Raw genomic sequence first — 25,646 nt, 5'->3', positions numbered from 1 at the left:
GCTCAAGTTTCATCTGCACCCCCGAAAACTTGAATCCAAGCTAAGCATGTGGGAATATTCGATTAGCCTGAAGGAACCAGTGGTTGTAGATTTTCCTGTTGTATCCATACTTTGCTAAGGTGAAAGAATTTTTCACTGCGTAATGATTTTTATTTTCCTAAGAAAAAATAAAAAACCTTTTTCTCGGTTTTGCGCAAAATCTTGTCAGTCAATAGTGGAACAAATACCCGAGCCGATGGATCAAATTTCGTCTAAATCAGTTATTCCACTTTCGAATTATCTTCGGGCAAAAAAAATGTAACTCAAGAGCAGTTCGATTTCGTGCTTCAGAGTCGAGGGATCATTTGATTAGAGATCTAATAAATGATTTCAATTCATTATCACTGCTTTCGTTTATTTCCATGATTCTCAATGATTTCAAAATTGGATAGATTGGCAGTCAATTACAACAAATCACTAAAAATTATTGAAAATCCCCTAGAATACTGGGAAGTAATTACAAATATATATATCAACGAAAACTACTTGTTGAACTGGAAATAAACAAGAGCACGCGTTGAGATAGGCGTAAACAGAAACGTTAATGCGAATTGTAATAATTTGGTGTCAATAACAGCAAAACTTACAACGATTCCCACATGATTTCCAACGCACCAATTTCTTCAGTACTATCACGTGATTCTCAGTGATTTCCGATAGTTTCGGTCATCTCAATTGATCTAAATTAAAGTAATTCCATCGATTTTCAATTCGAATTCCAACTGGTCAATGCAATCGCGATTTCCTTGAGCGAATGACCCTCGTACAGATCATCGGTAAGATTAAAAATATAAGGGTGAAGGGCTCACCTGATCCCGAGCAGCTCCAGTCAGGCTCTGAACCCTCTGCAAAAGACTCTCCCTGGTTTTAGCGGGGGATGAGGGGGCGCTGGTGGTCCGTGATCCTGGACGCAGATTGAGACTCAAGTCGCCTCCTGCCGGCTGCTGTGCCCCAGAGGGTGGGGCTCCGGGGATCGGGGGCTGGCTGGGGGGTGGCGCGGGTGTCGGTTGGGACTGCAGGGGCCTCTCGGATGAGGCGGTGCCCTGATAAGACTGCACGGAGTCCTGCTGGCTGACGGAGGTCAGCCCGGAGCTGGTGTCGTCGTCATCTAGCTCCGAGCTGAGATCTCCCGACGAGAATCTGCGGGAAATTTGATTTTTCCTTTTCTTCTCGTTATTATTATGTTGCGAAGCACTGCAGGTGTGGGGATAAAGAGGCTTACTCTGATTGTTGAATGATTATATGTGTGCAGTATGTCTATATATGTATTCGTATAATTTTATTCAGGAATAAAATGACCGTGACCGTAGTTTATATTAGCTCAAATTTTGAAATACGAAGCAACGACGCCCTGGGAATATAAACGAATCGCGTTACTTTGTGAGATGAGTGAAAACTTGGGCTCCATAACCGTGAACGGAAATCACGTTAATATTGTTCAACGACGATCTCGTCACGTATATCACGTCTTGTATAATATGATGTGTAATTTGAAAACAGCGTATCGACAGTGATGAAAAGATTTATTGATGCAAAAAGAATAATGATCGTTAGTGATATTAATATTAATAATGATGATGAGATTTTTCGTGCCACGACAAATGCGATGGTAGAAACGCTCGTGGCTCATGAAATATAAATGAATTTTAATATCGGCAAAGAGGTGCGGATGCCTTCGATAGGAATTAATTTGCAATACGGTCCCTTTTTTTCACTCTCACGCTTTATATTTTTTTTACATTTCTGTCCATCCGATTTAATAAAATTACCATACCCCCAATGGTGCGACAAAAATAATGGATTCTCAATTTGTTTAATTGGCTCTGTGCGGAAGATTTTTCGTGCGGAAAGGTGGCAACGAAGCTTGGAAAAATTCCGTCGTTCCATATGTACATAGCACTCAAATCCGCGTCCGCCGAGTGGAAAAATCAGAATTCGTTAAGTGTATGTATATCGAATCGATTTTCGTTCACGTTTCGCTTGTATTACCCAGTGCAAATAATTTTAACGTAACGTTAGCTACGATCTAACGCAAGCAATATAACTGATTTTTCAAAGAATTCTGTCACACGATTTGTGAATGTTAAAATAATTTTCACACGTTAACTCGAGTGTATGGTTTTTGCCAGAAATAGGTAGTAAAAACTGTCGTATAATAAAATCATACTCTCAAACATCATGCAAGTGTAGATTTCCACTGAACTTATAACCATCCTGTTCATTATATCCTTAAAAATTTATTGTCCAATTTACGTATAAAAAAATGTTTGCCACATTAAATGTACAGGATCAGTCAAAGTTCCGTGAGTGAATTGAGAACGAAATATGAAAATAGCCTTGTTGGCGAAGCGTCGTCGTGTGAATTAGCAAATCTGCAAGGTATATGTGTGTGTAAGAAGTAGATGGGAAGATATGAAAACTAGTTGTTAGGCCAGGAGGTTTTGATTGGAGAACAGAAAAGCTAGCACGGCGCGTAAACTACACCCATATATCCAGAAGTTATAATTGCGATGAAAATTAAGCCTCTATTGTTTCGTTTTAAAAAAGTTCAAGCGTAGAACTCGAGCTGAAAGTTCATTACCGGTTGTAACGGAATACGCGGAAAAAGGTCGTGAAAGTTTCGACGTTTTGAATTTCAATCAATCGGAGACGAGACGCGGACTGAAAAAAAAACACAATAATAAGAGCGAATATGTATGTACATACCTACCGTATTTCCCTCGTACACAGACAACTCGTGACTCGTTAACTCGACAGAACAAACGATGCTGCTACTTTTATCATCCCTGGAAAAGGGAGGGAAGAAAACCGCCCGAGGGAACAAACGGGAGAGTGAGAATAAGACGAATGTATTCCCGCGGAGAGGTTCATGTCAGGTAGAATGTACCTTCGAGTTGTAGGTACATACCTACAGTGTTGTACGGAACGAGTTTCACCTGCGGGAATCGCGAGAGCTGCTCGCTTTTTTGTATCCCCCTCGACTTTTCAACTCTCAAAGAAATATTTGGCAAAGTGCCTATCCGGACGTCTCTACCATTCCCACTGGGTACAACGTGCTGTAATTTCAACCGCAAATACATGCTTCGTCGAATTCTAACGTCTGCATTGGTACACAGGGTAGATTGAGAAAATTTTCAAATTTTTAAAGACGATGTTTCGAATATTACAAACATTATTGAAGATCGTAAGAAAATCCGCGTCAAGTTGCAATTTATTATATCTATACTTGGTATTTTCTGTCAAACGCATCGCTCAACGCCAGTAGATATGCAACCGAGGATACATACGAGATCAGTGTACAATATAGGTACTTTGTCTGCAGACTAACAGATCAAAGTTTGACTTTTTTTAGGAATGGCATTTAGACAGACTTCAAATGTAACTTGAGTTGCCTGACTGGTGTCGTTGATGACGATAATTAGTTACGCAACATTTTCCATAATTTTCCTGACTCTACGTGCGTAATCTTTCCCGTCACAGAAAAGTCTACCAGTGTCTGAAAATGGGCTTCCTCGAGCCAGAGGCACAACCATATTCGATATTTTGTTTCGTCAGAATAATCGAGATTGTCTATCTTGATTAACGACGCAATGCCACGCCACGATCTCCATTTAAGGTAGTAGAACGCGTACCGGTGATTATATCACCCATAACAAATCTTGGCTATTCAAATTCTGGCAAGCTTCATTGGACGCTTCGCCCATTGTTTGTCGTTTCGTATAATTATATTTACTTCTTTTTTTTCTTCCCACGAAGCGATGAAATACGTGTATTGTACCGCACGAATTCGCGAGGTATTATACGCGATAGGTGATGCGAAGTTAATTCCAAGCCAATTGAATTTTGATACAAGTAACAAGTAACAAGTAGCTCGTGGTACCGAAATGAGCCCATCCGTGTTGTATACGAGCAGTCCTCGCGCACTCGATATTATTATAGGTACCTACAGAATGTAGAAATTATGGAGTGAAGCTGAGATTAAATTTGTTGGAATGGGGTGGGGGCATTCGCATTGGGAAACAAAAGGAAATTAACCCTTCATCCGTGCACTAAAAAAATTTGCGTACAGGTAGACGAGAGCGATAGGAAAGTGTATCATGAGTGTTAGACATGCTGGAGAAAGTTGAGTAATGAACAGAGTCTCACCTTCGTTTCAAGTAATTGACATTGGAGGTGAAAGATTGGCGGAAGCTGGAGAACGAAATGTTGCCGGATGTAGGTGCGTTGCCGCAATATTTGGCGCACCCGCCGCGACCGGTAATTTTGCCGGTTCTTCTTTCTTCACCGATTCAGAAAAATCTGAGAAGTCTTGGAAGTTGTTGCTTCTGCGTTGCTGTTCTTTTCGGCTGTGTGATCTTCCCGCGGTTTTACACTTCGTACTTTGTGTGCGCTGATTGATTGCTTGATTGCTGGTAGGACAACTTCCGGTTCGGAGCTGCCCTTGCGATGCTTTAGAATGATTCCCGTCGCTTTGATGTCTTCGGGATCGTCTTTTACTTTGTACGTTGTCGCGTCGTTTTCGTCGTGTCAGTTTTCGTCGTCGTCGTCGTCGTCGTGGTCGTCAAACGTCAAGTCAAGGAATAAGGCTTGAAAGTAAAGTAATTGAAAATTAAAGGGTGAACTAAGAGAGGTAAGGAAGGAGAAAATAAACAATCCAAGTTTAAATCTGAAACAGATAATGTGAGAAGAGTGGTTGAAACAGTGTATGAAGATTGTATACGTATACGTACAACTGCAATGATCGTTCATAATTGCCTGAACTAGCGAATATCGTAAAATGGAAGATCCGGGCACCGGGGACTCTGCAATTTATTAAAAAAGTTTCAGTTCGGAAAAACCTAGCTGCAAACTCGTATAAGGTGAACCTTAGAGCATAACAGCACGCGAGCCGACGGCGGAAACCACGTGAATTACGAAGCGTAATATAGCCGCGAGGCCAGAACGAATAGAGGCCTTAAATCAGGAACTTTATTCCGGTGGAAATTTTTTCGACGTTGAAAAGACAATGACATGAATTTAAATTTAAATTGGATGAAACACCGCAAAGTGGGAGAGTCAAAATCCTAGCTTTGCATTTCCTTCTCCTGTGTATCAAAGCCCTGAATTCCATTCAGAAAGGCACCTACGCAGAATAAAGTCCTAAATCTCTGGTTCTTTCGCAAATTCAAATTCGAAATTGAATCCTGCCAAGATTATCCGAACGGTCTTTCCGTAGATAAAATGTTGGGCGAGGGTGAGATTTTGAAAAAAATATCTCTCCACAGCATCACCTTGAATTCTCAAGCTTCATCTTATTCATTTGCTTCCATGTCTCCCCTTTTTTCCCGCTCGGCAAATCCAATTTAGTATAAGCAGATTAGCTTCGTTCTTATCGAGTTAAAAAAAGAATGACGTCGTAAAAGAAATTATGTAACGTAAGTTAAGGCTCCCACGTTGGCGCCACCCGAAGAATATAAATTAGAAAGCTGCAGGGGCGGGATGGGCTGGGAACTGAAAGCCCTCGGCGAATCGAAAGCGGACCGGAAACGCAGCCGATTTACCTTCATATAAAGGATTCTTCGCTACCTAACCTTGCTCAAGCCAACCCTACATGCCCTACGATCGGTCCTCTTTCACCCCTTGCAAAACTTTCACCGTACAAACTGAACGTTCCTGGGCGTATCCGCAGATGCAACTCCCACCTTTTTGTCAACGCGTATCATAAAAACTTTATGTAACGACGTAATATACAGAGGAGGAATAGAGAAAATTGGCGGGAAAATGCGCGGCTTCATGCACATGAGTGTATTTTCCAGTTCATTCTTTCCTCTTCGTCTCCCTCGTCTTCCGCAGTGTCGTAATTCGTTCCTTGGAGGAGGGCCACTCAATCCAACCTCAATTTCTCGAGGGTTCAAGCCCTCCACTCGGAAAGCCCAACGAATTCCTCGAGTCTCTTAGATTCAACCCCTGGTTTTCCAAGTCAACAAGTAAAAGGTAGGTAGGTAATCGTGATAAACCGGCAAGCCGCAGAGGCGCGGCAAAATTCACGGGAAACTAATAACTGTGCGTAATTTGAAACAACTGGCGTGCTTAACGAAAAGCTGGAAGCTCTGCGCCCCGATGGTGTGAGGAATGAAAGAGGAAATTTTGTAATGCAAGAACAGGTTTTGAACTCGCAAAAAGTTTGCGCAACTTAGCTTATGCATCGTCAGTGCATAGTTCCATTCGATAAAGTTTCGAGATCGGCTTTAAGGCGATCAGGATATTTTCTCGCGCTTTCGTCAAAGTTGCAATAACTTTTCCGGCTTTTACCCCGGCGTCAGCGTCTTTTTCATCAGAGGATATTGCAGCTTGCAGCGCTACGGCTCCCCTGCAGATGAATTTACTACACGAGACCGACCATCTCAAACCCGTCTAATACCCACCGATCTTTATCCTTCCCTTTCTCTCTCTCGCTCGTTCCATCTGAAAATCCCGATATTGAAATTCCGTAAATACAAGTAGCGGACACTGACTGATTTAGTCGACCTATAAGTCCGGTAAGAAATTCCTTTAATTGTTGCATTTCTTCGAGCACCGGTTACCCTCGCAGCACTTTCGGAGAAAAGAGAAAAAGTCCCATAATGAAAAAGTAATGCGATCATCGTACATCGTACGGTACATGATCATCCATCGTCCTAATTTCGTACATTTTAACCCGAAAATGTTGAATTCAAAAAAAATAAGGTAGCACCTTACGCCTAATGATCTTTGATTTCCACCTGTAAGGCAAAGGTGGAACCCAGACCACGGTGTTTTCCTTAATCAACATTCGGAAGTCACTCGAAACAGTGTTTTTACACAGTACTGAATATATTGACAATACGCACGGAGATGAAAAGCAGCAAATCATTTCTATTGAGATCGGTATACGTTTGACGTCCAGTCGTGCGTTTTACGCGTCTTCAAAACTTCGGAAATCACGGTCAGAAGGTGACACGATTCTCGTATTGATTTAGCGCGGAGAATTTACGTAAATCAAACAGTGTCATCCATGATTTCATTCATGTATGCGTACATTCGCTTCACCCATGCTTATCCAACCGTCAATCGACGCTGTCTGACGGCTTTTTCTTTCCACAGGACACGTTTCGAATAGTCAAAATTTCGGATGATTACGTTTGCAATTTGGACCATCTAGTGTCTGTCTGAACTTTGACCTGTGTACCATGCTTAAGGTTGTAAAAGCACGCGATTTGCACGCGAAAATCGTTCTCGCATGACATTCTTTTGGTCACAAAAATTATAATCGATCAGATTGAGAAAATAAAAACGTCACATAAATATTCCTACTCGAAAATTAGTAAAGGCTAGTCACAGGCATTCGATGCTAATCGAGTTGGAAGCAAATTACATCTTTCGAAATTGCGATACCGCCTATCAATTACCAATCAACAGTCCGATCCTAAAATTACCATGTAATATTATAACAAAGAGACTGTCGCCAGTAATAAAGGATCTTTTACCACGGACAAGCGTTGTTACACGATTACTGGATGACAGAAAACCGATGCAATTAAACTGTAATTAGCGGATAATACAGTATCCACGATCTACATTGCGCGTTCAATTTGCTTCGGAAAAATGTCAGGTGAATTCTAAAACACAAAAACGACTTCAACACACGTTTGGCACACAAATTCATAGACTGAAAAATTCTTTTCTCTCGCAATTTTGATGCGTTAATCGATGGTAAATTGTCCATATAGTTGTCTACAGGGACAAATCGGTATTGAGTTTGTACACGGTAGTACACGTGCAGATTTAAGTGACGGGAACTCGGGAGTTGGACAGGCGAGCAAGGAACCGCGCGTGTTCAGCGGACTAAAGAAACGATAACTCACGGACGTCTGAAGGAGCCTGCACGACGGTAATTTCCCCTCTTAAATTCGAGGCTGACGTCCTATCTGTCACTCCCACGATTCTGTCCCGGCGGACTCGAACCCTCGTGATAAGATCACAGACCGAGTAAAAGATACTTCGCGAGAAGGAGTCAAGGAGTCCACACCCTCGACCCTGGAGTTGCAAGTGTCCTGCACACACGTGTAGGAACGCCTGTAACGGAGAGGCAGCTGAAAGCGGGTAGGTGGACTCTCGGACTGATCAAATGGTCTTCGAAATCGCAAAGTTCAAGTTGGATCCCAGCCATCAGTCCTGAACCAATTAACCCGTTTACTCCGCGTCGCTATACCTACGTGCGCCGCTTTACGGAGAAGAGAAACTATCGGACGAGGCTTGAGGATGAAGAGGCAGCACGATGGAGCAAAGTTGCACACGAACATGGTGCATACATTCATGCCCTGCGCTGCTGCTGCATTGATTGCAGCCCGTAGGCAAATCACGGCTGGTTCGAACTGCAGTCCTGACGTCGTATAATATCAATAATCGTTGGAGGTGTGCCGCATTCGAATCAGCAATCGGGATGCCGAGAGCATTACTCACAATCCATTATCTGTAATCCCAGAGTCTATCGATTAACAGTATAAACGCGGAAAGTAGTCTGCCCTTTTCAATTAATCATTCGCTGATACAAACGTTCACGAATGCGAAGAGATTAATCCGTGACATCCGACAAATCTAACGGATTTAGCAATTCTGATATAATTGCAAGCCAGGATTAAATCCCTTCGACACATGCGGTACTGTGTTGTTGAATTTATAATTACATACTTCGATCTACCTACTCTTTTGCACTCCTTAACGCGGTGACGCTATAAGTGATAACTGCTAGTGAAAAACATTATAGCGCCACCTTTTTGCGGCTTTCAGCTGAATTTTTTCCTCCCTCAAGAAAACTGGCATTAATTTTTCATTACTATTATTAGATACACCGAGGCTTTGCGGATGGGGTGGGGTGGGGAAAAGGAAGGCCTGTATTATCGGGGCGTGATCTCGTTCACAGTATCGTTATGCGGTATCGCCTACTGCAGGGGGCTTATGACAGCTCGCGTACATCAAGATTCGTGGCACGCAAATTCCTCGTCAGCGTTAGTCGCAGAGGTGTAGTTACTCGTATAGATCGCGTAGCCCCGCAGGTTGCTATTACACGAAATCCTTGAGCCCAGGGGTCGCTGCACTCGCTCAAACTTTGTCAATCAATTGCTGAATTTCCTGACGAAACCTGAAGTGTGTCGAGCTGAGCGGTTATCGGGGAATGAAACGACAGAGCCGAGGTACAATATCCTGCCTAGTCCAGAATCGAGTCGGAAATAGGACCGGAGCCAAAGCTGAAATCAAATATCGCCGGTGAATTGTGGAGCCAAGACCGTGATTAAACCCTCCCACCCCAATATGCAGGGTGGGTGGAAGTTTCCCTAACAAAAAACAGACTTGAACTGAGACGTAGAAAGCTACGTGATGTTTACACTCCGAATCTGATTGTACGCAGTTGACCTGTTTCCCCCTAAGGGTAAGGAGCTTAGTGTATCATTTGACAATGTAAAGAATTTGAGGAACAGCGATTTAAAACTCGCCGGACGGAATAGGATAAATCTCGAAAAAGTCGCGTGTCGAGATTCCGTTCGGATTTCTTACAAGGCTTACGTACTCCGACGGGATATATTCGATTCAGTGTTATGGGTTTGGGAAGACCCGAAGATCTATATACCTACGAACACTTCTGTGCCATTCGTCAGAATTGTGTGAAAATCTTCGAATGGAATCGAGCTCTCGTGTAATATAGGTAGACGATGAAAAGAAACTCGGGGAGAGGATATCAGAGGCGTAATTCTAATCCGGAGATGGATTCAGGTATATCCAAAGTGCGTAAATTTACAACTTGTTGGAGAAACTTAAGTTTCTTGGATCGTTACTTATCCGAGGATCGTCTGAGCGCCTAATGGTTACGTCGAGTGGCCGTTGTGCCTGGGACAGAACGCAGGACGACTGAATAGCGGCGGAGAAACGGGGATAACTTTGACCAACAACTATCCATTAACGCTCGCCCGTGACATTAAAAGTTGGAAATAAAACTTGGCGTACACACAATGAAAAGCGAGGGAGCTTATTATGCGCTTCAGGGTTGCGCTCGAAGGAGTCGCCCGCGCGTTTTCCACTGGTTAGTCACCGGATAATGCAGGTGTAATAAATTTCGCAAAAAGTTTTTCATCCGGAGTGCTAATTGTTTCATGGATGATTTAGTTTCCATCTTTGCGGTCTTAGCCATCGCTCTTATCTAATGCGTTGCACCCGAACTTCGGATGCAAAGGTTGAGAAAATCACCAAATATGTGCTCGAGCTTAATCCTCGAAGCTGTAAAATCGACTATTGTGAGTTTGAAGTAGAAAACTCAAGACCCGGGACAACTTTGGGTGCAGTGAGGGAGGGAGGGGGGGGGGGGGGAGGACCGCGTTCGATGCGTATATTTTTTACGGAACCGTAAGTATAGAACGTGGATATATCTTGCGGTGATTGAAAGCCTGGCCATTACCTGTAGTAATGGTTTTTTTAACGGGAAAACACGGCGGGAGGAGGTGAAAAAAGCAATTTCAGCCGGACCCGCGATTTTTAATATCGCCGTTTCGTGCTACAGGGCCGCCTGCCATGCGAAATTCAATGAACTGGGAGGGGGAACTCGATAAAGAAACCGTTTCCGGGAGCAGTAAAGAGGGAAGAGTTTATCCTACAAGGTGGAAAAGACGGGGAGAGAGGGTCGAGAAAATTGGAACGTGCAGCTGATAATTTTTGCGGAACCTGAACAAGGAGAACGTCGCAAGGCTTACTTTTCGCTTCACTTTTTTCTCCACCGTTCCCCATGCGACTATAGATATAAAGAGCTGGGGTGTAGAACTGGGTGGTGAGATAAATTTTAGAACCGGCTAGACGGGCGCAGGAAGTCTAGGCGGAGGTTCAACTCCTCTCTTGGAAGAAAAGTGTTTTTCTACGACGAGGAGTGAATTTTAGCTCGCAAGTCAGGAACACCCGCCGAGCCGGAAAACTGGAAGAAAAAACTGCAAAGACAACCACCGCTGCCGAGGACCATGCGGTGCAATATTTTCAAGTGAAAATTCTGGGGTTCCGACCTTCTTCACCACCGGCAAACCTCTCTCCTCGCTCGCTTTTTACAGAGTCAAGCGATCCTCGAGTGCAGCCGACCCGACATATTAGCTCGACGACTATAACGTCGGATATTTTTTTCCATGATCCAATTTTAAATCTAGGCTTATAAATTCACGAAAAAACATAATTTGCAATGATAAATTAACCAACTCTCGTCCCGTAACTGGCGAGTGTGCACAGGATCATAAATGCAGGATAAACGTATATCACTTCGTTATCTAATTTATCGAATTACTCGATTGCAAAATCCTTGTTTTCCGTGCAATTCCGTAACAAAGTAAGACGATAACTGTTCAACTTGATCTACAATTTTCACCCGGTTAAACAATTTGTTCAGCAGTAAGTTTACGGGCGACTTCTGAGGGTCAAATTGTAGAGACCAAGTTCCGTAACGTACTATTTCTCCTTCCAAAGAAACTCTTCCAACGATTTACCAGCTCGCTGTGTCGCCACCGAGATCCTAAGACTCAAGTAATCGCATCAATTTGTCTCGCAGAGACTAACTCCGCGAGAGTTTTCTTTTCTTTCCAACGGCAAAACTCTTTCCTCGTAGGTACTACTCTCTAACCATGTTCGCGAGTCGACTTTAAAACAAGTTATTAGTTTCTGTACCATGTTATCGAAACAGGTTAAGATCGAGTTAACTAAGTTCTCTGAAGTCGACTCTGAAGTCGTTGATTCGAGTGCCTCGCTATTCCGAATAATGAAACTGTCACATCCCCTTAACAACTTTCCAATCCACCCGGAATATGTTCCTTGCATTTCTACCGACGACTCGATTACCCTACCGTTTCACTAATCTGATCATAATCGCACGAACTGAGTACTTCACCTCCGTTATTTCGTCATCGACGTATCAACCTCAACATGCGGAATAAGTGTAAGCAGCGATCCATAATTCCTGCGCCCTTGTGCACCCAACAACTTCTTCAAGTCTACACGAAGTTATCTCGACACGTATCCACCACATCGTGTGTTTTCCTTTCGGCTGAGTCAGAGCCCGGCGGGATCTCGGGGAATTCTTGTAGGTACTGATGAATCGTGTTTTCTCTCGCTCGGCGTTATCTCGCCAATTTCCGGCCGCAGGTTGACAGGCTGCAGGGCTGATCGGAGATCGGTGGTATTTCTCATCCTCAGAAAGACGTGCAGTGCGCAAAAAATAAAACGCACAACCTCTGCGGCCGCTGAGACTCGTGCGGAATGGCAACGCCCGCGGTTTCGTAAATGGAAGGATGAAAGCTGCGAGAATATATCGACCCGCTTCCAACTCGAGCGGCCGCGACTCGTGGAACCAAAACGTTCCGCAGGGTGAGTCGCAAGCTCTCAAGCTGACGATTGGAACACTCGTCAACGGCTCGACATACGACGTGACGAGTCGTCGACGGAACAAGCCTCGGATAATCGGTATTGAGCTCGTGTTTCGAGTCCCTGATTATTTTTCAAAAATTTCCATTCCAAATCCGAACGCAGCCACAGATTCGAGCCGATTTCGGCGTTATCAATTCCAGCGTAGCACAGTCGCACCCCTGGGACGCATTAGCCTGAACCTTCGGGATAAATATCAGCTCAGTAGGTATACCAACAACGATGGCGGAGGAGCTGGCCAAACTGGGAAATGTGTTTGGCGGCGGGTGGGACGGGCAGATTTTGACTCGGTTGGAATATATGTTTGACGGGAGGATTCGACCCTTATAACGGGGAGAAAAACAGGAAACGGTAGATAAGTTCTCCCCCCTCCGTGGGGTGCCACGTATACGTACCTATACGTACATGCACATACGTAGAAGCGTGCAGGTTAACGCGGAGCGAGGCTTGACGCGGAATATTTTCACCGCGGTATAAGGGATAGGGGCTATTATTTTACCCCGCGTCCAAAAACATCTCGCAGACCATCCTCCGGGGCTACTTGTAATTTGTTCCTGGTGAAAGCTCGGCCCTCGCTCACAGCGCGATTCCACACACCACACAGCGTTAGGAAAGCACGAGGATGCCGCTCCGACTGCGTGGTTTTACGGAATAGCGTAATGCTGATGGAAACTAAAACGCGGAAGGGAAAAATCGCCGGAATTCAGACGGGGTGAGGCTTCAGCTTCGCCGGAGGTTGAGCAAACCGTGAATGAAAAATATAGAAGTTCAGACAGAGCTGTAAAGCTGTAGAGCTGAAGGGCTAGACGAGTAGAACCTGCAGGGTCGCATCCTGCAGGAAACGCTTACGGGACGTTAAGTAGTAAATAAAAGTGGGGCTCTGAAGCTGGCAGAGATAAACGGCGCAGGAATAGAAAAGCTTCCAAAGCCGCGCAAAGCGCGCTCAGGATCCTCGAGTTTATGTCCGCGTGCCTGGTATCGACTAAGGGTGCATGAAGGCACCTGCGACACCCGCCTCAACGCCAAGACGACGCCGCTCCCCGGAAGGGTAGGAAACAACCCCCGAATAACGGAGTTTGGACTTGCAAGTTGCGTTGGCTGCGAGTGTGAAGCCGCATTTATTGGTATTAGAGAGAAAGTTGGAAGGCGAAACGGCGACTGAAGTGAAGGCGGAACCGGTCTTCTATAGCATTTTAATCGCGGGTACGAAAATGTTGACTGTAAATTGTAAGAGAGTGCGAAGTCACAGGTGCGCGTTATAAAGAAAGAAGAGAAGTGAGAATTGACGTCAGAACTTGAGCTTGAGAAACAGCTGCAGGGGTCAAAGGGGATTGTGGTAGAATTAAAATGTGGAAGTTGAAGCAAACAACTTGCGACAGGACCAAGCAGGCGTTGATTAATTTTCTGGTTAATTGCTTTTTTCAATCAAGCGTGGCTGTATTGTACAAAGACAATTGTTATTGGACGAACAATACCTCGAATTTTATATAGATTCACGTTCAGAAGCAGATCCGGTGAAAGAAACTCTTTCTCGCGGATTGTACATGAAATAAATGAATAATTATTTTCAACAGCTATTACAGACTCTGCATGGCTTGAGAAAGTTTCGTTAACTATGGAAAAACGGATTCGGATTCGAGTTCCCGATCCCATTACGTGTCCGAAGATAATTTCATACCAAAGCCAGTCTTTACCGGATAGGGTAAAGGGTTGCTGGACTCAGCAAAACACTGTGGTTCGTGCAAATTTATACCGAATCAAAACCTTCGCAACCTTAAACAGATTCGGAAATGCGGGGATCGCGTTTTCCTCCGTCAGAGCTGCCTGCAGCAGTTTTATTATTTCCACTTGTGCCGGAGAATCGGGGAACTCTGTGGAATTTCGCGGGTTTCTCACTGAAATTATGTTAATTTTCCGGATGAGGGTTTGCGTTCGCCTCGTCCCTTCCGCCATTAGGGAAATTGTTTATTCTGGAAAGACCGCTCTCGCCGTTCCGAATTGAGGAGGGTAAATGTCACCATTTGTACTGCAATAACGCCCCAACGACCGCAGAGTTCGTGTCGTCAACTGCACGCCACGAATTGAAATTTTTACCCAAAGCCATACGAGGATCGTTAATTAGCCAGAGCAACGCTCGACGTCCGTATCCCATTCGATCCCCGAGAAAAAGCACCGGTCGTGGAATTTGCGAACACGTCGAAATTCGAAAACCCCGTGAAACGAGGATCGACTCCGGGGATAATTTTTTGTAACGAAAAATCGAATATTACTGTCACAATATCATGTCAAAATGTCAGAATATCACGATTAAGAAAAATTTCGACCGAATTCTTCTCTGAAATTTATTGGTGATCGATACCAATTGAAGAATATGTCCGTAATATATACCTTAGCAAAATTGGAATAAGAAATAAAAGTATAACCGTACACCGTCTATAAAAATGTCGTTTCGCTGACTTATTCTTCTGGCAAAGCTGTTAGGTATCAATTTCCGATGATCAATAAACCGAACGAAGATCAAAGCTCGAACTGCGCCGTGATTTTCTCGTTATTTCGAATCTTCAGCTACGATAATGTTTCCATTCTTCAAAGTTCACGCATATATCCCGAGGCAAAAGCGACGCCTTTTATGTAAATAACAGCACAGGTGTCACATATGTATGTATGAAAATGTATGTACATATACGTGCACGTATATCTTTGTTCATTACGAGTTCCTACGCCCCCGCAGTATCGCCGTCACGGTGCAACGGTAGAGTAAAAGCGGTAATGTGGGGGGTGGAGGGGTGAGACGTTATTATTTGCATTTGTAGCCACGAGGGTGTAAAAGGAGAAAATGTGTGGGAAAGCGGCAGAGGGGTCAGACCAAGTTACGTTACGTCAGGTTAGTTTTGTCATTAGAATGTTACGTCAAGCGCAAGCTTCCGGCTAACAATGGCGACTGGGCACCACCACCGAGGAGGTCCTTCGCAAAGCCATTGTTGATCCTCCTCGGAACCATGGCACTCTCTTTATTCGCCCGAGTTCTGGAACGGCGTAATTTACCACCCCCTCGCGAAACAATGCATTTTCGAGCATTTCCATTTGCGATATTCGAGAGTCTTTCATCGTACTTGCAGTATAGGGTGTAGATGCTTGTGTAACTTCTTCTCTACCACCGTCCTTCATAGGTATAGGTATACGTGTAAGGAATAAGCTCCTCCATTATCGCTTTTTCTCATTTCACAATCAGCCTCAGGTTCCTTAGTGCGAGCTTTATTCCTCCGGTCTTCCTCGTTAGCTAAGAATATTATTATAGAGCTTCTTCTACAGCCAACCTTGGCGTTCCCGGGTAAAACTAAGTCTTTAACCTGTCAGCGGCACGAATTTGCTGCCCTTGTTTTTCCCCACTATGCAGTGCGTGAGATGAGAAACTATAATCCCCCGTTCATTAAACTCACGCGGGGCTAATTCCCCATTAGTGGGTACATAAGTAATTGAAAAACCGAGCGTACGTCGAAACAAAATAACCGGACCTCAAGGGACGAATAAAAATAACATTCCTGGCGGATACAACTGACGCATATTAAACGAGGAAAAAGTACAGTGAATAAAAATGGCCACCTTTTCGACCGTTATGTTATACATTGCATAATATATGTTGACAAAAGAATTTACCGGATAAATAAATTTATACTCGCCTATTCGACAACCGATGATGCAAGTTTACCGGTGTCGTCTGCTACGCAGGTTGAATAGATCGTAGCAGACGATACCGATGGCCTTGAATCGGTCTGAATCCACCTCCCTATGTATACGGTCAGGCAATTATTCGGAGTATTTTATACGGCGTTAAAAAACGCAAAGTTGGAAGAACGATTCACGGTATTGACACGGTAGAAGTGCCACAGGTGAAACGTCCGAAATTCTCAGCACGTGACATTGCACGCGTCACGAGTTCGTGGGCAGTCGTTTAATAGGGACAATGCAATATACTCCATTTAGTAGTTTGCGTTTCGGGCTATATAGGTGTCCGAATTTAAGCTACCCTCCTGTACGCCTGCAGCGTTTATACATCGAGAATATATAACGTGATGAAACAGCTAGTATAGAAGCTTTTTAGACACCGAGTAAGGGGTTATTGACACTGTGAGTACGTAAATATGCGTGATGCAGGCAAGCAGCCCTTGTACCTAACCATTAACTATCGCAGCGCAACATTCCCGACTTGCATTATATGTTATACGACGTTATAAAGCTATACGGTAAATTTAAGTAGGTACTCCGTATATTCTTTTCTTTTTTTTTTCTATCATGTTCATGAAGCAGGCTAGAGCTGCAAGTGAATTTATTCCTGCCTTGAAATTGCCTCGTTTTTAAAATAGCGGGTTGTTGCATCGGAGATAAAGGTGCTTTATAGGAATCTGCACCCCCTGGAATTGCAAAGTAATCGAGATCGTAGTAAGTAAGGCGAGAAAAAAGTTTTGAGCCTTATTCCGAGCCGAAAAACTAGAAAACTGTCAGATCTGAGAAATCGATTTCTCCATCCACTTGAACATCGAAACGCTGCGTGGGCACTGACATCGAAATTTAACAACGACCCGGATCTAAGTTTGCGATAAAATCCCTCGCACAGTTTACGGCGCTTGATCAGCATTGAGAATGGTGTTCGAAGGCGTGCGGCTAACCCCATTGCATATCGTTGGTTCGTTATGAGGAACGCAACGCGGGCAATAAAGTTCCGAATCGTATAAGTTTCAGAGTGACGAGACCCATCAGTCCGAATTATAGAACGGTGTAAACCTAGTTCGAAAACTTCTGCAGTCATAGAACCGAAATAACACTCGAGGACATAAACTTGATATTGCTAATGTAGTCGACACCGACCTAGATTCGCATATAAATCTGAACGAAGACACTGTCGTCCAGGAATTGTTGGTTGTAAGTCCATGCATCAGCATACAAAATGCCGTCAAGTTATTCCTGCAGCTGCAGCGAGGAACGAGCTTCGTTGCACACGTCCGACTGTCCGCGTTTCTGATAACGGACAGCGCAAGTTGCCGAAACTTTTCCTTCACTGAACAGGGTGAAATGACGAGCCAGTGGCTAACAGAGATAAACGAGGAAAACGCGAGCGATAAAAAGCTCCCTGCAGGAGTCGCCGATCGTTTAGCGGGCTCCCTGAATAAGTTATACGTCATCTCCGAAGGGTGTTCGAAAACGACGGGACATGGATTCCACTAAGCGAATCTATCAGGGGTTTCACCCCCCGCGTCAAACTGGGAATGCGATTAGCAATGCCTGCCGGACAGCTGCGCGGGGGTCGCAAATTCTGTTACGATATTCGGGGTGACGCGACGCTACTTGGTGGATGATACGTTGATGCAAGTGTCAGAGTGCGTTGCGTCTCGGGGAAACGGTGAACTTGATTAACGCGACCTGCACTGAATAATCGTATCACAAGGATAATCGTGTCCACGCTGCAAGGACGCAACGCGTGATTTTCAGGCGAAGTGACACGAGCTTTGAATAATTTATGCAGAGATTTGGACACCGTTGATTGCTTTTAATCTTTCCAGATACTGATTGCTGATTGATTAGTCCCGGCGTAATTCCGCTGAGGCATTTCTCATCTTGCTTTCAGAGTCAAAGACGTCCTCTGAAGGAATAAAAAAATCGCATAACCGACGGTTCAGCCAATTACTCGTAATTAACCGCCAGACCATATATATACAGCAGGAGTAGCAATACTAATAATAATTAATTCATGGAATTCCACGTGTCGTTTGAGGGCGCAGTGAAGCCGGCCTCAAAGTGTAACAAGCCATTGTGTGCCCTGTGATGTAAGGCCAATTGTCTCGGGGAGAATTTTCTGTTCGACCACATCACATCCTTATTTTACTAATATTTTATCAGAGTGAAACGTTTGCACTCTTCATTGTACTTTGATAACGTCGGACGGTGATTGCACCGAGCGCAAGTTGATTGCAGGAATTTTATTAAACTATTTCAGAAGTAGAGCGAGCTGCGATAGCTAGAATGCGATAGCTAATGAGGTATACACTTTTTGAATTTGCAAAGGGATGAATAATTCGCAATTCCAATTGGCGTTTGAAGGAAAGCTCAGCGTTTACCCTCATATACCTCTGTTCGACGATTCGACGCTATTAGAATGCTCCCAGATCGACTAAAATACGCGATACGCATATTTGTCTGTAAAATAACTGGCAGCTTTCACAAACCAAGCGTGCAGCATGAGTTCCAGAAATTTCAGGCACTTGAAAATGCTTTAAAAAAATGTGTATATTACTGTCGGGGAAAAATTCGATCGTCGAGAATGTCAGTTGAACCGCAATACTGAGTAATATTTGGAATATTTGAATACGTGAAATTGCGAAGATGTATTTGAATTCCAACGGAAAGGAAGATATGTGCTTGGATGCGAAAAAACTCGGCGGAGATCAATATTGGCCCTGAAAATATCCTGTTCAGACGGCTGTGCGAAAGAGCGTGAATATATAGTAGATGGGTGTCGATATAAATTAGATTCTAAGGAACAGCTTTATCTTGAAGCCGCAAAGGAGTCGCGGGTAGGTAAAAAGCCTATAATAGGATACATTTGGTCTATTCGATATAGCTTTGAGGTGTGACTCGATCAACGACGACACCAGAAACCCAACGTGGATGAAATTCGGTTACATCGATCCCCGCAATTTGTTAACCGCCACAATCGGTTTATCGTTAGAAATAACGACCACTCGTAAGAGCAAACGAAGTCAGGATGCAGCTTACGACGCAATTCTTTAAACACCCCCTTCCTAATATATATAGCTAGAATTGTTAGCTTCGATTTTGGCTCGTGTTCAAGACTCGATGGCAAGCAAACCACGAGGACGAAATTTAGGTGCTTTCTCTCTCTATCTCTTTCCTTTTTCCCTCTTTCCTCTTTCCCGCTTCCTGTATCCCAGTCTCAGCCACCTACTTTGGTCGGAGGCGCGTTGTTTGGCAGGTAAGTCAGTCCTAAGCAGAAATTGAAGTGTGAAACTGCACCGCACGGGGATATTCAATTTAAGCAAACAATTCGCAGAATTGAATTCTGCCAAAGTTTGCGCCACTTTTCTCGTTAACCAGTAATAGGATTTTCCAGTTGGTTTCTTATATTATCCGTTCATCGGTACGCTGCTGGGGCAATTCAAGGGGCAAGTAATCCCATTACCGCGAATTTAGGAGCCACACCGAGAAGCCGCCCTGCTCGTCTGGCCCATCCTCGAACACCCGATTTTCCTATTTCTCACTCGTTTACTCTCGCGCTATCCGTAGAAAGAAAAAAATTATCGGTCTTTGTAGAGCCGGACGGAATTCGAAGAGCAATCCTTTTGTCAACGTTTATATCAACGCAACGCTGCTGCAACGAACTGCGGAAATGAAAACATTTTCTATACAATCTATAATACAAATTCGATATAATATTGTACGGAAGCTGGTTTAACTGACGAATAAAAAAGGACGTGATATCGCGAAAAATGTCAAAAGCACATCATTCAAATATCGTTATTTACAACGCATCGTCGATACGCCGATAAATATAATCATGTCCGCGCTCCACAGGCTGGATATGATGGACGGTTGTGACGCTGGAAAAACGAGGAGCTAGTAACTGGTCATTTGATGACCGCGACCGTATCCTCTGACCTTTCCCATTTTCGGGATACTACCAATTTTTACTTTATTCGCGTGAAAAAACGGTCTTGAATTCCGAACGACGCGTGTCGACTCAACCGATCGATACCGATTTACCTATAAGTAGGTACCCGATGTAGGTACACACTCAACAGAGTATTGAATCGACGAAATAAAAGACGGCTGAAAGCGAACCGAGGCAAAAGAGTTCTCGAAAAGAGAGAGAGAGAGTAAGAGAAAGAGGCTTAGCGCGAAAAAGGCGAGAGATCAGTGGACCGGCACGATCCCCTAATTTGTCTTTTGACCTCTTCATTACCTGCACAGGGGATAGCAAGTTAAATCGAATTTGCGAATGGTTGAGCGTAATGCCGAGTTCTACGAATACTGTCGTTACTGCGGAAAAGCGGGACGTTCGTAAATCGCCGCTAATTGGATTAATCCTGAACAAACTCTTTCGTAATGCTATTTACTTATTACGCAAGTATGAACCTCGCGTAAACACGCGGTGCGTACTGCACACAGATATCGTTGTCTTGAGGAGGCAAAGGGGTTCTAATTGGACGGAGTATGATAATACAAAATATCATATTTAGGTGAGGAAAATTTTCAACCGTCGGAAATTTCTCTTCAAGTTGAGAAAATGCGCAGGTTCTCAAAATTTCGACTGTCTTCGCAAAGTTTTCTCCTCCCCTCGAGAATACGGTCTGCAATAACCTCGCCGGCAGACTGCGAATTCCGTGCAAAAGTCGAGACCTGTTTGTTATGCGCCTCGCGAACGGCGCGGGGAAAGCTCCGAGCTTTTCGGTTAACCCGACGGCGCTTGATTATGCGAAAAAGCCAATACAGCGACGGGCGCTGTTGAAAAGTACAGAAGTACTCGTGATAAATGCATATAATATCAGAGAGGATGGAGGATCGAAGCAACTGCTGAAGAAAAGAAGAAAGGACGCATACTTTTCGTCGAGTAAAACGAGACCTGATAATATATAATAAAATCTCCAAATTATTAAACTGATTCTTGCATGCGGTCCCGAATTTTTCCCCCTCACGTGTCACGTATTTTCCATAAATATAATAGGACAGGAAAAAAATACTGAAAGTAAGGAGGAACCGCGAGTATAGCGAATTGCGGGGAGAAAACGAGGGAAAAAGAGTTACGAGGAAGACAAGATGGACGCAGCTAGGACAGGCAGGCACTTATACAGCCAACGTGGCTTGGTATAATAACGGCGCGATCTGAAAATTGAATTCCTGATAGCAAAACGGAGTTATTTGCCCCGTATATCCTATGCAAATTTTAACGAGATAAGAAGGATTTTCGAATACAGAATCCCCTCGGCGCATGCAAAGGGTTGACTTCTTGGGGGAGAAACGACCATTGCGCCGATCATATGCAATATATATATATATGTACATACACTCGCGATATATAACGTATAATACGGCTTATCCAAAATGCGGGGAATGTAAATATTCGCACCCCCGGATCATATGTCTATACTATTTCCCGAAGAGCAAACGAGATGATAGTGTAGGCAAACCGAAATAGTTTCTGAATCGCAACGAAAAATTCCTTGATTCAGACTCCAAAAATACTGCCAATACCGCGTGACGCGACAATCCGAATTTGACGGTGAAAAGAAATGGCGTTTATGGAATACTCGTTAGTCACCATCACCTTATACATGTAGAAGAGAAACTTTGCAACCCGCGGCTGCGGGTGTAAAATCGGGGTTGAGTTACACAGAAAGGGCAGAAGACAACCGGTGTTAGAAATTGGATAAAGGGACTCATGATTCATTGCCACTACCGCACTAAACTTTCTCATATTATACGGGTTCTAACTGCGAATCGAGTATCGAATCACGCTTCGACGATGATTTTCCGCTTGTGTCCATATGTGTGAATGTTCTTTTTCCCCTCCGCATGATTTGGAAACTCTGGCATCAGAATTACGACGCCGATAATTAGCTTGCACGCTCAATTTTCAATCAGCAGGGGTGAAATTCAATTAGAAAGTTCCGATGAATTTAATCTGCGAACATATGATATTGCTCGTCCTGAAAAATCCGATCAGAAGTATCGTAAATATATGCTGTTAACGAATTGTAAGATCTTTATAACATGCGAGTGATCGTAACTCGGGGAAGAACTTTTGAATCGACAAGACTGATGGAAATTGAATTTTTTCACTGGAAGAAACGATTCACTCACCGATCTGAGTGTGTCGACACGCGTATTCATCGGAAAAGTAATATCCGCTTTCCCCTTCAGCTGGAAATGAAACTAACGGCGTATTCTGCGATTCTGAAAGCTACATACAGGATCGGTGGCTCAGGAGAAAATATCTAGAAAATCCGTAAAGCAAGAAATTCTCACGTAGTCACGCATCTTCAACCTGTTACGCGTCGCGAGGGATCAGCGACGAAATTTAATCACGATCATTACCGCGTTTCCTGACCCGCGAAAAGAGCCTCGAGTGCTCCTCGTATTCTAATCGTTATTGCACGTTAGTCATATTATGGCTGGGTAGAATATTGCACACCGAGACGCTCGGATATTACCGCCACGCCGGCTCGATTTTGCGGGACGCAAATATATATGTATATATTGCTACGCGAAAAAGGACGTACGGTATAACGTTGACGTAACGTTGGCAATTTGGCAGATAAATTGTCAAGGATAGCCTGCGTACGTTCTGCGACGAAGCTTTCGCATGTCTGAGGCAGCAGCTACCTATTACGGGATATGTGCGAGAGGCAATGCTTTATTTCCTGCCACGGAACATTAAATTTTCCACCTTTATCACCCCGAGGCCAAATGCTCGTGGAAATCTTGTAGCTGACAAATGTTTCCATTCCGTACTCGAGTTTTGTACGCGAAGAAAGACACCGGAAAGATTGCCCGTCTCCGTTTCTCGACGTTCTATACTCTTTTCGATTAAACTACAAAATTCATGGCTTTTTACCGTGAAGGGAAAAATTATGCGATCCGTTGCAGCTTACTTCTATACTGAAAATCTTGAAAACAAGATGCGAATCAATTCTATCTTACTTCCTTGTAACATGAATTGTCGTTTCTACTTTCATGCGTACTTAAGAATCTTTTAAATTGTCACGTGGAATTTTCTTTCCTGTGACTTTATCTTTTTAACCAATTCACGGGAGTGATGCATGTAAATAATAATGTTCTCAAGTTCTTAGTTACAGTGAGGACAAACGGAAGAAACGGATAAGCCGCCTTAAATGTAAACTAGTTTGAGCGAAACTTTTCATCCCTATCACAACGGACCGCAAACTTGGAACGCGATAAAATCGGGTGTATAATAATCGTGCACCTCGTGTACACAGACACTTTCGTACGAGTTATTAACCTCGTACACACAGAGAAAGAATTTGTTGAATTTACCATAGATTGCAGTAGAAATGTTTCCTCGATTCAAAGAAATATTATTTGTTTAAAAAAAAAGTGGTCAGAACAAAAAGTGAAACTGTAAATTTATTTGAATTAAAAAAACATTTCTCTCGCCGTATGTGATCGTCATATTTGACGAATCCTGCAAATTTTCATATCCTTATACGATATGATATAGAAAACTGAAAATAAGAAAACCGGTGTTCAAAGTTTTTTTTCTGGTGATTTCAATTTTCAAACCCACCTCGATCAATCAACGGAAACTTATAATCCTGTCTCCCAAATGATAAAGCGCGACCGGTCGACTTCTAAGTGATTTATTGTACGTTTTTCTGAGTTTTTTTGATAACAGTAGATTGATTTGAAGACAAATTCCAGGCTTTGATAGATCCGTGTAAATAGATTTACATATTTTATTTCGCTTCGATTGCGTCTCAAGGTTTTTTGAAAAAACTAGGGATCTAAAAAATAGATTAAAGAAAATTGATTTTCCTTTTTTCCCCTTTGATCCACAACATTGCTGCACGCACTGGAACCTGACCCAAATTGGCGAATTAGTGTTCTAGCTATTTTCAGAAGATCCTAAAACCCAGAAGTTTGCTTGAAAACTGAGTTACAAAATATTTCGCAAATTGTCTCAAGCTGTACGTTCATTAAAGTACGTTGGCGATCGTAAGTGATCGATGGAACTGATGGATCTAAATATTATGAGACAATTATTCAAAAGCTTACAATGTCGCATCGATCTCCAGTTAGAATACATACATGTAGAAATGGAGTAAATATCGTATCACACAAAATAAATATCAGTACAAGCATGCTGAGATAACTTGAATGGGTGTGCATAACGTCATTATAAGTATAGTGAAATTATTCTTAAAACTAGTTCACACTGTACAATAAAAGTTGAGGAAAAACTTGACGTGAAACATCGTGAGACCGGTAGAAGCGGAACATGAGATTACCAATTATGTACTCTTTCAAACTTTGTTTGTAAAAATCTTGACAACATCTGCCGGTAAGATGTGGGAGCTTAACTTTGTTAGAAACTCACTTGATTCCACAGTATATAAACCGGAAAGTGCAAATGGTCTCACAAGTTTCACCCAAATAACATGACACCCTGAGAGCTATTTGCCGTTCGTTTCCATGCTCGAGAAGTGTCCGAATCCACGACAATTCCAAATGTCGCGAAAATGAAACTGATTTGACACGTGGAAATGGTTGTTTTTTTTTGTCGTTTTTCAATAATATCGATGATAAGGGATAACGTGTTGACTGATATTATCGTTTTGGCCAGATCGAATTTCGATTATCAACTGTACGAGCCACAAGTAAAGGCACATTACCGAGCTCCATGATACTATAAAAATATGAAAAACGTGACGAAATATCGTGAGATAAAGATTTGACCAAACACTTGATTACAGGATGTTTTGAATCGAGACTCGAATCGTATATGTGACCGAGTTTTATCGCGTTCTTAGGACTGGATTCGGTGCCAGAATCGGCCATTTCTCAGAAAGGTCGCCCTGGCAAAACTGAGACGGTGCATTTGGACACTTTTCACTGGTTTGAGAATACACGGAGGGTTGAAAAGAGCGCGTAAACCGATTCACGTCTTACTTACGTGTCGAACGTTGCACATTTGGCAATTCTTTGCGGTCAATATTCGCAGTTTATAAATTTTTTAAAAATACTCGGCTTGCAGATCGAAGAAAATACGGCGTCGCCCCGCGGATAAGATCACGTGAATTCGTTCGTCCAGCATGCCACGGCTGCGTAGTGACGGCGGCGGTCGCCTGCGCACTCGAAACACTGTTTTGTGCGGCCGCCGCCGCCGCCACCGTTGAACAAGAGCTGCACCCTCGAATTTCTACCCGCAAATATTCGTCCTGCAAGCCTCGACCCGACTTCTCCGTACGCTCAAATAGCCCTCAGGTTCTACCAGGTGCTCCTGGACAGTGGAGAGATGCTTTCGGTTCGACTTACCTATGTCGTGTGTGTGTACTACCCACTAGTCGCACGGTGAAGCAGTGAGCTACGGCCAAGAACCGTGAGGGAGTCGCCCCGGGCCCCAGGTCGATACCCCC

The 25,646-nt window shown here is 43.5% G+C and overlaps 1 protein-coding gene across 1 annotated transcript in view; it reads right to left on the bottom strand.

Moving 5' to 3' along the window:
* LOC124409112 (synapsin) overlaps nucleotides 1-4,788 on the bottom strand; it is a 96,691-nt gene extending 91,903 nt beyond the window's left edge. The window contains exons 1-4 of the mRNA XM_046886533.1: nucleotides 4,770-4,788; nucleotides 4,420-4,535; nucleotides 4,186-4,328; nucleotides 849-1,200 (exon numbers count right to left, since the gene is read on the bottom strand). Of these exons, the coding sequence (XP_046742489.1) occupies nucleotides 849-1,200; nucleotides 4,186-4,328; nucleotides 4,420-4,535; nucleotides 4,770-4,788 (630 nt within the window). The remainder of the gene's footprint in view (nucleotides 1-848; nucleotides 1,201-4,185; nucleotides 4,329-4,419; nucleotides 4,536-4,769) is intronic.
* Nucleotides 4,789-25,646: the final 20,858 nt, after the last annotated feature.

This window comes from Diprion similis, chromosome 8 (assembly GCF_021155765.1).
Source record: "Diprion similis isolate iyDipSimi1 chromosome 8, iyDipSimi1.1, whole genome shotgun sequence".
NCBI lineage: Eukaryota > Metazoa > Arthropoda > Insecta > Hymenoptera > Diprionidae > Diprion > Diprion similis.
This window is presented reverse-complemented; position numbering and strand designations above follow the sequence as displayed.